General features: G+C 52.0%; 1 protein-coding gene across 2 annotated transcripts; it reads left to right on the forward strand.

Moving 5' to 3' along the window:
• The first annotated feature begins 7 nt into the window (after window positions 1–7).
• On the forward strand, window positions 8–13,496 carry TIMM10B (translocase of inner mitochondrial membrane 10B). 2 transcript variants are annotated; one of them, XM_083170621.1, is made up of 4 exons: window positions 29–134; window positions 2,800–2,909; window positions 3,463–3,558; window positions 13,222–13,496. In XM_083170621.1, exons 3-4 carry the CDS (start codon window positions 3,493–3,495, stop codon window positions 13,477–13,479), a joined length of 324 nt encoding a protein of 107 aa, XP_083026747.1. In that variant the 5' UTR covers window positions 29–134; window positions 2,800–2,909; window positions 3,463–3,492; the 3' UTR covers window positions 13,480–13,496. The 2 variants fall into 2 exon arrangements, with proteins under 2 accessions (XP_083026746.1, XP_083026747.1); XM_083170620.1 differs by lacking the exon at window positions 2,800–2,909 and having other exon boundaries at window positions 8–134.
• The last annotated feature ends 605 nt before the right edge of the window (window positions 13,497–14,101 follow it).

Raw genomic sequence — 14,101 nt, forward strand, 5'->3', positions numbered from 1 at the left:
GGTTGGCGGATTGTGATTACTTCCGGTCTGACGTCACGTGATGATGACAGCAGTAATGGCGGCGCCCTGAGCGGTCACATGAGAGAAACGACCCCGGAGGCAGCAGCGACATGGAGGGGGATCAGCTGCGCAATGTGAGGGCAAATCTATCGCTATATACCCCGGGGAGTGCAACTATATCTCTATATACTCCGGGGAGGGCAACTATATCCCTATATACCCCGGGGAGGGCAACTATATCCCTATATACTCCGGGGAGGTGCAACTATATCCCTATATACCCCGGGGAGTGCAACTATATCTCTATATACTCCGGGGAGGGCAACTATATCCCTATATACCCCGGGGAGGGCAACTATATCCCTATATACTCCGGGGAGGTGCAACTATATCCCTATATACCCCGGGGAGGTGCGACTATATCCCTATATACCCCGGGGAAGGCAACTTTATCCCTATATACCCCGGGGAGGTGTAACTATATCACTATATACCCCGGGGAGGTGTAACTATATCACTATATACCCCGGGGAGGTGTAACTATATCCCTATATACCCCGGGGAGGTGCGACTATATCCCTATATACCCCGGGGAGGTGCGACTATATCCCTATATACCCCGGGAAGGTGCGACTATATCCCTATATACCCCGGGGAGGTGCGACTATATCCCTATATACCCCGGGGAGGTGCGTCTATATCCCTATATACCCCGGGGAGGTGCGTCTATATCCCTATATACCCCGGGGAGGTGCGACTATATCCCTGTATACCCCGGGGAGGTGCGACTATATCCCTGTATACCCCGGGGAGGTGCGACTATATCCCTGTATACCCCGGGGAGGTGCGACTATATCCCTGTATACCCCGGGGAGGTGCGACTATATCCCTGTATACCCCGGGGAGGTGCGACTATATCCCTGTATACCCCGGGGAGGTGCGACTATATCCCTGTATACCCCGGGGAGGTGCGACTATATCCCTGTATACCCCGGGGAGGTGCGACTATATCCCTGTATACCCCGGGGAGGTGCGACTATATCCCTGTATACCCCGGGGAGGTGCGACTATATCCCTGTATACCCCGGGGAGGTGCGACTATATCCCTGTATACCCCGGGGAGGTGCGACTATATCCCTGTATACCCCGGGGAGGTGCGACTATATCCCTGTATACCCAGAGGAGGCATCCCTCATACACACCAGTGAGGTTTCATTCCCATTATACAGCTGTGCCCATAAGGTTACATACTCTAGTAGAATTACTGATTTCTGGCCATTTGTCAGAGAATATAAATGATAACTCACAAACGTTTCTGTCACTCATGGTCAGTGGTTGGGTGACGCCATTTATTGTCAGACAACTGTGTTTACTCTTTTTACATCATAATGACAACAGAAACTGCCCAAGTGACCCTCATCAAAAGTTTACATACCCCAGTTCTTAATACCGTGTATTACCCCCTTTAACATCAATGACAGCTTGAAGTGTTTTGTGGTAGTTGTGGATGAGGCTCTGTATTTTCTCAGATGGTGAAGCTGCGCATTCTTCTTGGCAAAAAGTAGATTCTTGGACTGTGTTGCATGAGCTGCACGTTTGAGATCTCCCCAGAGTGGCTCAATGATATTAGTAGGGATGCCAATCCCGGGATTGGCATCCCTAGTTTTGTTAGGCATGTCCCATACACATCCCTATACCAGCTGACCCGCACATTTATTTACATTAGCGGGCGGGCGGGCTGGCGGCTGGGAGTCGGTTCGGAGGTGCACGGTGCCTCCAGGCAAGTGCACCTCCTCCTTAGTAGACAGCAACCGGAGAAGAGGCGGACGGCCACGGAGGAGAGTGGAAGGGGGCAGGCGTAGGAGAGTGGAATGGGGCGGGCACAGGAGCAGAGGCTGCATCAGAGGTGGGCGGTGTGGCCTGCGCAGCGTGACTTCTACTGTCACGCTACGCACGCCGGGGTCGGGATTCGGGAAGAGCTGGGCAGCGTCTGAGTGGGTGCTAATGCGCAGTTTAATCCCAAAATCCCGGGAATGGCCACCCTAGTCAGGAGCCTGAGATGGCCACTCCAGAACCCTCACTTTATTCTGCTGTAGCCAATGACAGGTCAACTTGGCCTTGTGTATTGGATCATTGTCATGTTGGAACGTCATCATTCATCTTGCCATCAATTTTGACCCAGTTTCCAGTGCCTTTGTAGCTCACACATCCCCAAAACATCAGCAATCCACCTCCGTGTTTCACAGTAGGAATGGTGTACCTTTCATCATAGGCCTTGTTGACTCCTCTCCAAGTGTAACGTTTATGGTTGTGGCCAAAAAGATCAATTATGGTCTCATTGCTCCAAATGACTGTTCCAGAAGTGTTGAGGCCTGTCTCTGTGCTGTTTGGAGTATTGTAAGTGGGATGCTTTGTGGCATTTGCGTAGTTATGGCTTTCTTCTTGTGACTCGACCATGCAGCCATTTTTCTTCTAATGCCTCCTTATTGTGCATCTTGAAACACCCGCACCACTTTATTTCAGAGTCCTGTATTTCAGCTGAAGTTATTTGTGGATTTTTCTTTGCATCCCAAACAATTTTCCTGGCAGTTGTGGCTAAAAATGTTGTTGTTGTACCTGACCGTGATTTGGTTTCCACAGAATCCCTCATTATCCACTTCTTAATTAGAGCATGAAAACTGCTGATCGGCATTCTCAATTGCTTGGATATCTTTTTATATCCCTTTCCTGTTTTAAACAGTTCTATTACCTTTTCCTGCAGATCCTTTGACAATTCTTTTTGCTTTCCCCATAACTCAGAATCCAGACATGTCAGTGCAACACTGGATGACAGATGCAAGGGTCTTTCAGGAGACCACAAACTCACTGGCCTTTTATACACACACTGATTACAAGCAAACAGATCACAGGTGAGGATGGTGATCTTTAGTAGCCATTCAAACCCGTTTGTGTCAACTTGTGTGCATGTTATCAGGCCAAAATCTCCAGGGTATGTAAACTATTGATCGGGGTCATTTGGGCAGTTTCTGTTGTCATTATGATTTATAAAGAGTAAACACAGTTGTATGACAATAAATGGCGTCACCCAACCACTGACCATGGGTGACAGAAAAGTGTGTGAGTTATCATTCATATTCTCTGACAAAGGGCCAGAAGATCACGCATTTCTGCCGCTAGGGTATGTAAACTTATGAGCACAACTGTACCCCAGGGTGGGCAGCATTTCTCATAGACCCTGGGGAGGTGACAATCCCCTGTACACCCCGGGGAGGGGCAGCATTCCCCATATATGCCGGTGAGGGCAGCTTCCGTTATATATACCCCAGGCAGGGGCAGGATGCAGACTGTTACCCTGGTCATCGCTGCAGGGTAGAAGCTTTCCCTCCGGTGCAGTTATTGGATTGTTATCTCAGTGTCTCACAGTGTGATTGGTCAGTAACCAGTTTCTTGTTTCCTCTCCAGCTGCGGGATTTCCTGCTGGTGTATAACAAGATGACTGAGCTCTGCTTCAGCCGCTGCGCCAAGAACCTCAACTACCGATCTCTTACCATGGACGAGGTATGAGGCACCAGTGCTGAACCTGTCTCATATACCCCTGTACTGTATAGCACAATCACATGGGGTACCAGGCCTGGGGCTGTATGTGTCACATTGTATCATATACCCCAACATATCACATGGGGTACCAGGCCTGGGGCTGTATGTGTCACATCGTATCATATACCCCAACATATCACATGGGGTACCAGGCCTGGGGCTGTATGTGTCACATCGTATCACACACCCCAACATATCACATGGGGTACCAGGCCTGGGGCTGTACGTGTCACATTGTATCATACACCCCAACATATCACATGGGGTACCAGGCCTGGGGCTGTACGTGTCACATCGTATCATACACCCCAACATATCACATGGGGTACCAGGCCTGGGGCTGTACGTGTCACATTGTATCATACACCCCAACATATCACATGGGGTACCAGGCCTGGGGCTGTACGTGTCACATTGTATCATACACCCCAACATATCACATGGGGTACCAGGCCTGGGGCTGTATGTGTCACATTGTATAACACACCCCAACATATCACATGGGGTACCAGGCCTGGGGCTGTATGTGTCACATTGTATCATACACCCCAACATATCACATGGGGTACCAGGCCTGGGGCTGTACGTGTCACATTGTATCATACACCCCAACATATCACATGGGGTACCAGGCCTGGGGCTGTACGTGTCACGTTGTATCACACACCCCAACATATCACATGGGGTATCAGGCCTGGGGCTGTACGTGTCACGTTGTATCACACACCCCAACATATCACATGGGGTACCAGGCCTGGGGCTGTACGTGTCACGTTGTATCACACACCCCAACATATAACATGGGGTACCAGGCCTGGGGCTGTATGTGTCACATTGTATCACACACCCCAACATATCACATGGGGTACCAGGCCTGGGGCTGTACGTGTCACGTTGTATCATACACCCCAACATATCACATGGGGTACCAGGCCTGGGGCTGTACGTGTCACATCGTATCATACACCCCAACATATCACATGGGGTACCAGGCCTGGGGCTGTATGTGTCACATTGTATCCCACACCCCAACATATCACATGGGGTACCAGGCCTGGGGCTGTACGTGTCACATTGTATCATACACCCCAACATATCACATGGGGTACCAGGCCTGGGGCTGTACGTGTCACATTGTATCCCACACCCCAACATATCACATGGGGTACCAGGCCTGGGGCTGTACGTGTCACATTGTATCCCACACCCCAACATATCACATGGGGTACAAGGCCTGGGGCTGTACGTGTCACATTGTATCATACACCCCAACATATCACATGGGGTACCAGGCCTGGGGCTGTACGTGTCACATTGTATCATACACCCCAACATATCACATGGGGTACCAGGCCTGAGGCTGTACGTGTCACATTGTATCCCACACCCCAACATATCACATGGGGTACCAGGCCTGGGGCTGTACGTGTCACATTGTATCCCACACCCCAACATATCACATGGGGTACCAGGCCTGGGGCTGTATGTGTCACATTGTATCATACACCCCAACATATCACATGGGGTACCAGGCCTGGGGCTGTATGTGTCACATTGTATCCCACACCCCAACATATCGCATGGGGTACCAGGCCTGGGGCTGTACGTGTCACATTGTATCATACACCCCAACATATCGCATGGGGTACCAGGCCTGGGGCTGTACGTGTCACATTGTATCATACACCCCAACATATCGCATGGGGTACCAGGCCTGGGGCTGTACGTGTCACATTGTATCACACACCCCAACATATCGCATGGGGTACCAGGCCTGGGGCTGTATGTGTCACATTGTATCATACACCCCAACATATCACATGGGGTACCAGGCCTGGGGCTGTACGTGTCACATTGTATCATACACCCCAACATATCGCATGGGGTACCAGGCCTGGGGCTGTACGTGTCACATTGTATCATACACCCCAACATATCGCATGGGGTACCAGGCCTGGGGCTGTACGTGTCACATTGTATCATACACCCCAACATATCGCATGGGGTACCAGGCCAGGGGCTGTACGTGTCACATTGTATCATACACCCCAACATATCGCATGGGGTACCAGGCCTGGGGCTGTATGTGTCACATTGTATCATACACCCCATCATATCGCATGGGGTACCAGGCCTGGGGCTGTACGTGTCACATTGTATCATACACCCCAACATATCACATGGGGTACCAGGCCTGGGGCTGTATGTGTCACATCGTATCATACACCCCAACATATCACATGGGGTACCAGGCCTGGGGCTGTATGTGTCACATTGTATCATACACCCCAACATATCACATGGGGTACCAGGCCTGGGGCTGTACGTGTCACATTGTATCATACACCCCAACATATCACATGGGGTACCAGGCCTGGGGCTGTACGTGTCACATTGTATCATACACCCCAACATATCACATGGGGTACCAGGCCTGGGGCTGTACGTGTCACATTGTATCATAGACCCCAACATATCACATGGGGTACCAGGCCTGGGGCTGTACGTGTCACATTGTATCCCACACCCCAACATATCACATGGGGTACCAGGCCTGGGGCTGTATGTGTCACATTGTATCATACACCCCAACATATCGCATGGGGTACCAGGCCTGGGGCTGAACGTGTCACATCGTATCATACACCCCAACATATCGCATGGGGTACCAGGCCTGGGGCTGTATGTGTCACATTGTATCCCACACCCCAACATATCACATGGGGTACCAGGCCTGGGGCTGTACGTGTCACATCGTATCATACACCCCAACATATCACATGGGGTACCAGGCCTGGGGCTGTATGTGTCACATTGTATCCCACACCCCAACATATCACATGGGGTACCAGGCCTGGGGCTGTACGTGTCACATTGTATCATACACCCCAACATATCACATGGGGTACCAGGCCTGGGGCTGTACGTGTCACATTGTATCCCACACCCCAACATATCACATGGGGTACCAGGCCTGGGGCTGTATGTGTCACATTGTATCATACACCCCAACATATCACATGGGGTACCAGGCCTGGGGCTGTACGTGTCACATTGTATCATACACCCCAACATATCACATGGGGTACCAGGCCTGGGGCTGAACGTGTCACATTGTATCATACACCCCAACATATCGCATGGGGTACCAGGCCTGGGGCTGTATGTGTCACATTGTATCATAGACCCCAACATATCACATGGGGTACCAGGCCTGGGGCTGTATGTGTCACATTGTATCATAGACCCCAACATATCACATGGGGTACCAGGCCTGGGGCTGTATGTGTCACATTGTATCCCACACCCCAATATATCACATGGGGTACCAGGCCTGGGGCTGTACGTGTCACATCGTATCATACACCCCAACATATCACATGGGGTACCAGGCCTGGGGCTGTACGTGTCACATCTCTTATATATTTGGCTACATCTGTCACTCAAAGTGTGTCTGGAGCTGTAACGCTGGGTTGTGGACTTCCATCTTAATTTATGATTGTCATCACCTGTTTTAAACAGGGTAATTGATAAGAAAGGTGTTTAAGCACAGGTGATGGTAATCCATAAATTAAGAAGAAAGTCCAGAAACAGAGCAATGTGTCCCTCCTGGAGAGGGTAATGTTGGGAGGTATGCACCTCCCTCCCCCCCCATTCACGGCATCCCCACGATTAAATGGCACATGCAAAACACTGACATGGCTATGGTCGACAATGAAAAAGGTTGACAAGATTTATTTTTCACTTTTTCTATGTTTTCATATTCATTCTCATGTGTCGACATGGACACCAATGAAGTGCCACACTTATGTCAACATTTACATGTGTTGACCTTTCTGTGTTGATTTTTTCTTGTGGCGATTCGCGGCGACCCCCCTCCCGCGATTTGCAGCATACCCCCCGCAATTCGCGGCACCCCCGGTGACTCCCGGGATTCGCGGCCCCACCCCGTGACACACCCCCCCCTCCTGCGATTCGCGGCACCCCGCGACCCCCCCTCCCACGATTCACGCCAACCCCCCGGGCCCCCCTCCTGCGGTTCACGGTGCCCCCCACGACCCCCCCTACCCCGATTCCCCACCCCTGACCCCCCCCCCCCCCTCCTGTCATTGCGGCAACCCCCTGCCCCCGCGACCCACCCTCCCGCGATTCACTGCGACCCCCCGCGCCCCCCCCCCTCCCACAATTCGCGGCACCCACACCCCCCCCCCCGCGACCCCCCCTCCTGCAATTCACGGCATCCACCCACGACCCCTCCTCCCGTGATTCGCGGACACCCCTCACCTCCTCCCTCCCCCCCCCACCCCCGCGCGCGATTCACGGCAACCCCAGGATTAAATGGCACATGCAAAACACTGGCACGCCTATGGTCGACAATGAAAAAGGTTGACATGAGTTTTTGAAGATTTATTTTTCTTTTTTTGAATGTTTTCATATTCATTCTCATGTGTCGACATGGACACCGATGAAGTGCCACACTTATGTCAACATTTACATGTGTTGAACTTTCTGTGTTGATTTTGTAGCAATTTTTTTTCCAGTGACAACTATGAACTATGTGCACGCCAACCTACACATCATCAACCAATTCTTTGTATAATATATAACACCTGTTCTGTTTTACTGTAGGTGTTTTATGTCAGACCTTTTACTGCTACTATTACTGTTTATGTAAATGCATTCTGAATGACAGCAACATCCTACCATCCTTCTACAAGAATATATAACCAACTAGGTGATTCATCGCGCCCCGTGCCCCCCCCCCCCCCCCCCCGCAATTCACGGACCCCCCGCGATTCGCAACCCCCCCTCGCGCAATTCACGCCCCCTCCCATGCTTTGCGGACCCCCGCCCTCTCCCGTGATTCGTCGACACCTGCGCCCCCCCTCCCTTGATTCACGGCACCCCCCGCGCCCCTCCCGCAATTCACGGCACCCCTAAGCCCCTCTTTAGTCCCCCGTATACTCACACACCCCTATCACTACCCAGCTTCCTGCTCTCCTGAACCGTAACTTCCACCACTGGGGAGTCGCTGACGCTGTTTTGCCCACATGCCCCTATCATGCCTCATAGCCCAGCCTCCTGCTCTCATGCACCCGAACTCCCACCAAGTAGGAGGAGACACTGACTAAGGGCCACCATCCTGTACTCCTGTACTGCCACGCTGGACCCTCACCCACTGGCAGAAGCTGCACAGTATCTCCCACCCTCCTCTTTAGTCCCCCTTATGCCCACACACCCCTATCACTACCCAGCCTTCTGTTTTCCTGTGTCGTGACCTCCGCCAGTGGGGAGCCGCTGACTCAAAAACACCCTACTTTACTATTGCACACACACACCTAAACAACATGCACACACAGCCCCCCCCCACACACCCACAAATGTCACTGTACCATCCACACTATCAATGTACATCTTACTCTGTAACCGCTTTTTAATTAAACAAAACAATACACCCCCCTTCCAAATCATATGCTCTCTATTTAACACATTTCACCTATAACTCAAGTTGCAATACAGGCATCTTTCATACAATTCTAACCATCTTTCTCATATGCAAATGTTCACAAATTAAGGGGGCGCAGCCCCTTACGACGGTGTGAAGAGCGCCCGTAGGGCGCGATGAATCACCTAGTTGTATCATACACCCCAACATATCACATGGGGTACCAGGCCTGGGCTGTGTATGTCGCACCACACGAAATACTAGGTGACTGGCAGGAGGTCCTCCTGTGGGTATGGGGCATACACTGTCTGACCGTGGCATGTGTACCTGGCACCATGCAGAATACTAGGTGACTGGCAGGAGGTCCTCCTGTGGGTATGGGGCTACACTATGTCTGACTGTGGCGTGTGTACCTGGCCCCACACGGAATACTAGGTGACTGGCAGGAGGTCCTCCTGTGGGTATGGGGCTACACTATGTCTGACAGTGGCGTGTGTACCTGGCACCACACGGAATACTAGGTGACTGCCAGGAGGTCCTCCTGTGGGTATGTGGCTACATTATGTCTGACCGTGGCGTGTGTACCTGGCACCACACGGAATACTAGGTGACTGCCAGGAGGTCCTCCTGTGGGATTTGGCTACATTATGTCTGACCGTGGCGTGTGTACCTGGCACCACACGGAATACTAGGTGACTGGCAGGAGGTCCTCCTGTGGGTATGGGGCTACACTATGTCTGACAGTGGCGTGTGTACCTGGCACCACACGGAATACTAGGTGACTGGCATGAGGTCCTCCTGTGGGTATGGGGGCTACATTATGTCTGACCAAGGCGTGTGTACCTGGCACCACGCAAAATACTAGGTGACTGGCAGGAGGTCCTCCTGTGGGTATGGGGCTACACTATGTCTGACAGTGGCGTGTGTACCTGGCACCACGCGTAATACTAGGTGACTGGCAGGAGGTCCTCCTGTGGGTATGGGGGCTACACTATGTCTGACTGTGGCGTGTGTACCTGGCCCCACACGGAATACTAGGTGACTGGCAGGAGGTCCTCCTGTGGGTATGGGGCTACACTATGTCTGACAGTGGCGTGTGTACCTGGCACCACGCGGAATACTAGGTGACTGCCAGGAGGTCCTCCTGTGGGTATGTGGCTACATTATGTCTGACCGTGGCGTGTGTACCTGGTACCACACGGAATACTAGGTGACTGGCACTAGGTCCTCCTGTGGGTATGTGGCTTCATTATGTCTGACCGTGGTGTGTGTACCTGGCACCACACGGAATACTAGGTGACTGGTAGGAGGTCCTCCTGTGGGTATGGGGCTACACTATGTCTGACCGTGGTGTGTGTACCTGGCACCACGCGGAATACTAGGTGACTGCCAGGAGGTCCTCCTGTGGGTATGTGGCTACATTATGTCTGACCGTGGTGTGTGTACCTGGCACCACACAGAATACTAGGTGACTGGCAGGAGGTCCTCCTGTGGGTATGTGGCTACACTATGTCTGACCGTGGTGTGTGTACCTGGCACCACGCGGAATACTAGGTGACTGGCACTAGGTCCTCCTGTGGGTATGTGGCTACATTATGTCTGACCGTGGTGTGTGTACCTGGCACCACACAGAATACTAGGTGACTGGCAGGAGGTCCTCCTGTGGGTATGTGGCTACACTATGTCTGACCGTGGTGTGTGTACCTGGCACCACACAGAATACTAGGTGACTGGCAGGAGGTCCTCCTGTGGGTATGGGGCTACACTATGTCTGACCGTGGTGTGTGTACCTGGCACCACACGGAATACTAGGTGACTGGCAGGAGGTCCTCCTGTGGGTATGGGGCTACACTATGTCTGACAGTGGCGTGTGTACCTGGCACCACACGGAATACTAGGTGACTGGCAGGAGGTCCTCCTGTGGGTATGTGGCTACATTATGTCTGACCGTGGTGTGTGTACCTGCCACCACACAGAATACTAGGTGACTGGCAGGAGGTCCTCCTGTGGGTATGTGGCTACACTATGTCTGACCGTGGTGTGTGTACCTGGCACCACGTGGAATACTAGGTGACTGGCAGGAGGTCCTCCTGTGGGTATGGGGCTACACTATGTCTGACAGTGGCGTGTGTACCTGGCACCACACGGAATACTAGGTGACTGGCAGGAGGTCCTCCTGTGGGTATGGGGCTACACTATGTCTGACCGTGGCGTGTGTACCTGGCACCACACGGAATACTAGGTGACTGGCAGGAGGTCCTCCTGTGGGTATGGGGCTACACTATGTCTGACAGTGGCGTGTGTACCTGGCACCACACGGAATACTAGGTGACTGGCAGGAGGTCCTCCTGTGGGTATGGGGCTACACTATGTCTGACCGTGGCGTGTGTACCTGGCACCACACGGAATACTAGGTGACTGGCAGGAGGTCCTCCTGTGGGTATGGGGCTACACTATGTCTGACCGTGGCGTGTGTACCTGGCACCACACGGAATACTAGGTGACTGGCAGGAGGTCCTCCTGTGGGTATGGGGCTACACTATGTCTGACCGTGGCGTGTGTACCTGGCACCACACGGAATACTAGGTGACTGGCAGGAGGTCCTCCTGTGGGTATGGGGCTACACTATGTCTGACCGTGGCGTGTGTACCTGGCACCACACGGAATACTAGGTGACTGGCAGGAGGTCCTCCTGTGGGTATGGGGCTACACTATGTCTGACCGTGGCGTGTGTACCTGGCACCCCACACAATATTGTTATATATGTGCCAATAATTTTAATGCACCACGGTTGTATTCACCTGCACAAATGCACCAGTACAATAGGAATATATAACAAAACTTGAGGTGGCCACCTAGAAAAATATTTTACACAGATGTGCAATCCTATAGTTATTAAAATAACAACAATATTTAAAATACTATGTCACGTGACACATTTATAACTACATCGAATCTAAGCCATCACATTGATAAATGATTATATATGCACAATCTGATCTGGATCCAGTCCGTATTCCTGCTTACTCACAGTCAATGAAAAGCTGGATCACTACAGTTAGTAGTATGGGTGATAATATCAATTGCTCAGTCTGCTGTGAGGCACCCACAGCAAAGAGTCCCGATAGCGCAGATAGAATTAAAGTGGGAATAAGGTTATATATGTATGCGCTATATAAGAAACTGTTCATAAGATCTACCTCACGGCCAATGTGCCTCTCACCCGTTAGTCCGTATACTCCTGTTACAAGCACGTTGATTTGGAAAGGTAACTCCAACCTGCGATGTAATTGTAGCGGGGAGTCAGATGCCGGTCATATCAATCCGGAAAGCCGGTTATCAGATGTTGCAAAGTCGGCTCAACCCGTGATTCAATATTATTATTGGGGAGCCAGACACGGACGTGTCAGGCGGGCTGTTTGCCGGGAGATGTGAACGTTCCAAGTGGGTATCAGGTCTCTCACCCACGCTGTTTAAATGACAAGTGGCCAGACGCTGACTGGCTGGGTGGGCTGGATGTAGGTGTTCTGGACAGGTAGCGTGTCTCTCACCCACGCTGTTTAAATGACAAGTGGCCAGACACTGACTGGCTGGGTGGGCTGTATGTAGGTGTTCTGGACAGGTAGCGTGTCTCTCACCCATGCTGTTTAAATGACAAGTGGCCAGACGCTGACTGGCTGGGTGGGCTGGATGTAGGTGTTCTGGACAGGTAGCGGGTCTTTCACCCACGCTGTTTAAATGACAAGTGGCCAGACGCTGACTGGCTGGGTGGGCTGGATGTAGGTGTTCTGGACAGGTAGCGTGTCTCTCACCCACGCTGTTTAAATGACAAGTGGCCAGACGCTGACTGGGTGGGCTGGATGTAGGTGTTCTGGACAGGTAGCGTGTCTCTCACCCACGCTGTTTAAATGACAAGTGGCCAGACGCTGACTGGCTGGATGTAGGTGTTCTGGACAGGTAGCGTGTCTCTTACCCATGCTACCAGATGTACCTGTCCCACTCTCCTGGGATCAATCTGTTCAGCAGTCAGAGAATAACCTGGAGCGGGTACTGCCGTCCTAATAGAGCGGTGAGGACAGAAGTCTAGCAAGCTGGTAACGGGACCGTATTCTGAGCGGACAAATAAAAGTAAATGAATCCTCTGGTCCTCTAACACGTTTCTCCTCTCTCTCCCGCAGGAGCAGTGTCTGGACAGCTGTGCCTCCAAGCTCATCCGCTCCAACCACCGTTTGATGGCGGCCTATGTGGGACTAATGCCGGCGGTTGTGCAGCGCAGGATGGCAGATTATGAAAGCCTAAACAAAGAGGTGTCAATTAGCGCTGCACCGAACACAGAGACGTCATTGGAGGTCAGTCCGGAGAGCAGCTCAGGCCTCCCCGATGGCGAGAGTAAGATGGACGTGTCTCCTGCAGAGTCTGTTCAGTCACCTCAATAAAGAATGTACAGAACCGATTCTACGTGTCCCGGAGACCATCTGCTGACATTACCAGCCTGTGGCCAGTACCTTCCGGGCCTAGATCTGCAGGGGGAGACTCCTCTGTCCCTGGGCTAGCGCAGGAGAGACGCGAACCCGCTGCAGGGCTGGAACAGACCGCTGTGTGCTAGAGACTATGTGGGCGATACATAGAGGCCAGGTGGAGACATATTGTAAGGCGTGTTTGTGAAGATCTACTCTGATTGGGTGATGAATCGCCCTATTGGAGTCCTTTCTGGGACAATGTCAGTATTACAGCAGCCACAAGGATGTTCTGGGCAATTACTGAATGATCACAATGATTAATGGCTGAGTCCTGGCCATATATCTGTTACCTGCAGAGTCCCTGTATGTAGACCGGTGTCACTGGGACGTTATCTCCTCCAAACAGCTCCTTTACTCAATGTGTTCTCCAGTCATTCTGGGCCTCCCCGTATCACCCTGGTCTGCATCTCTCCAAACCCGCGCAGTTCCTCTCCCTGCCTGGGGGGTCGCTGCCTGCTGTGGTGCTTCAGGCGGTCTGCATATCAGTCCTTCCTCAGTTATCCTGTCAGTCTCTGTCCCCTATAGTCTCAGTTATACT

The sequence above is a fragment of the Crinia signifera genome, chromosome 2 (genome assembly GCF_055691185.1).
Source record: "Crinia signifera chromosome 2, ASM5569118v1, whole genome shotgun sequence".
Taxonomy (NCBI): domain Eukaryota; kingdom Metazoa; phylum Chordata; class Amphibia; order Anura; family Myobatrachidae; genus Crinia; species Crinia signifera.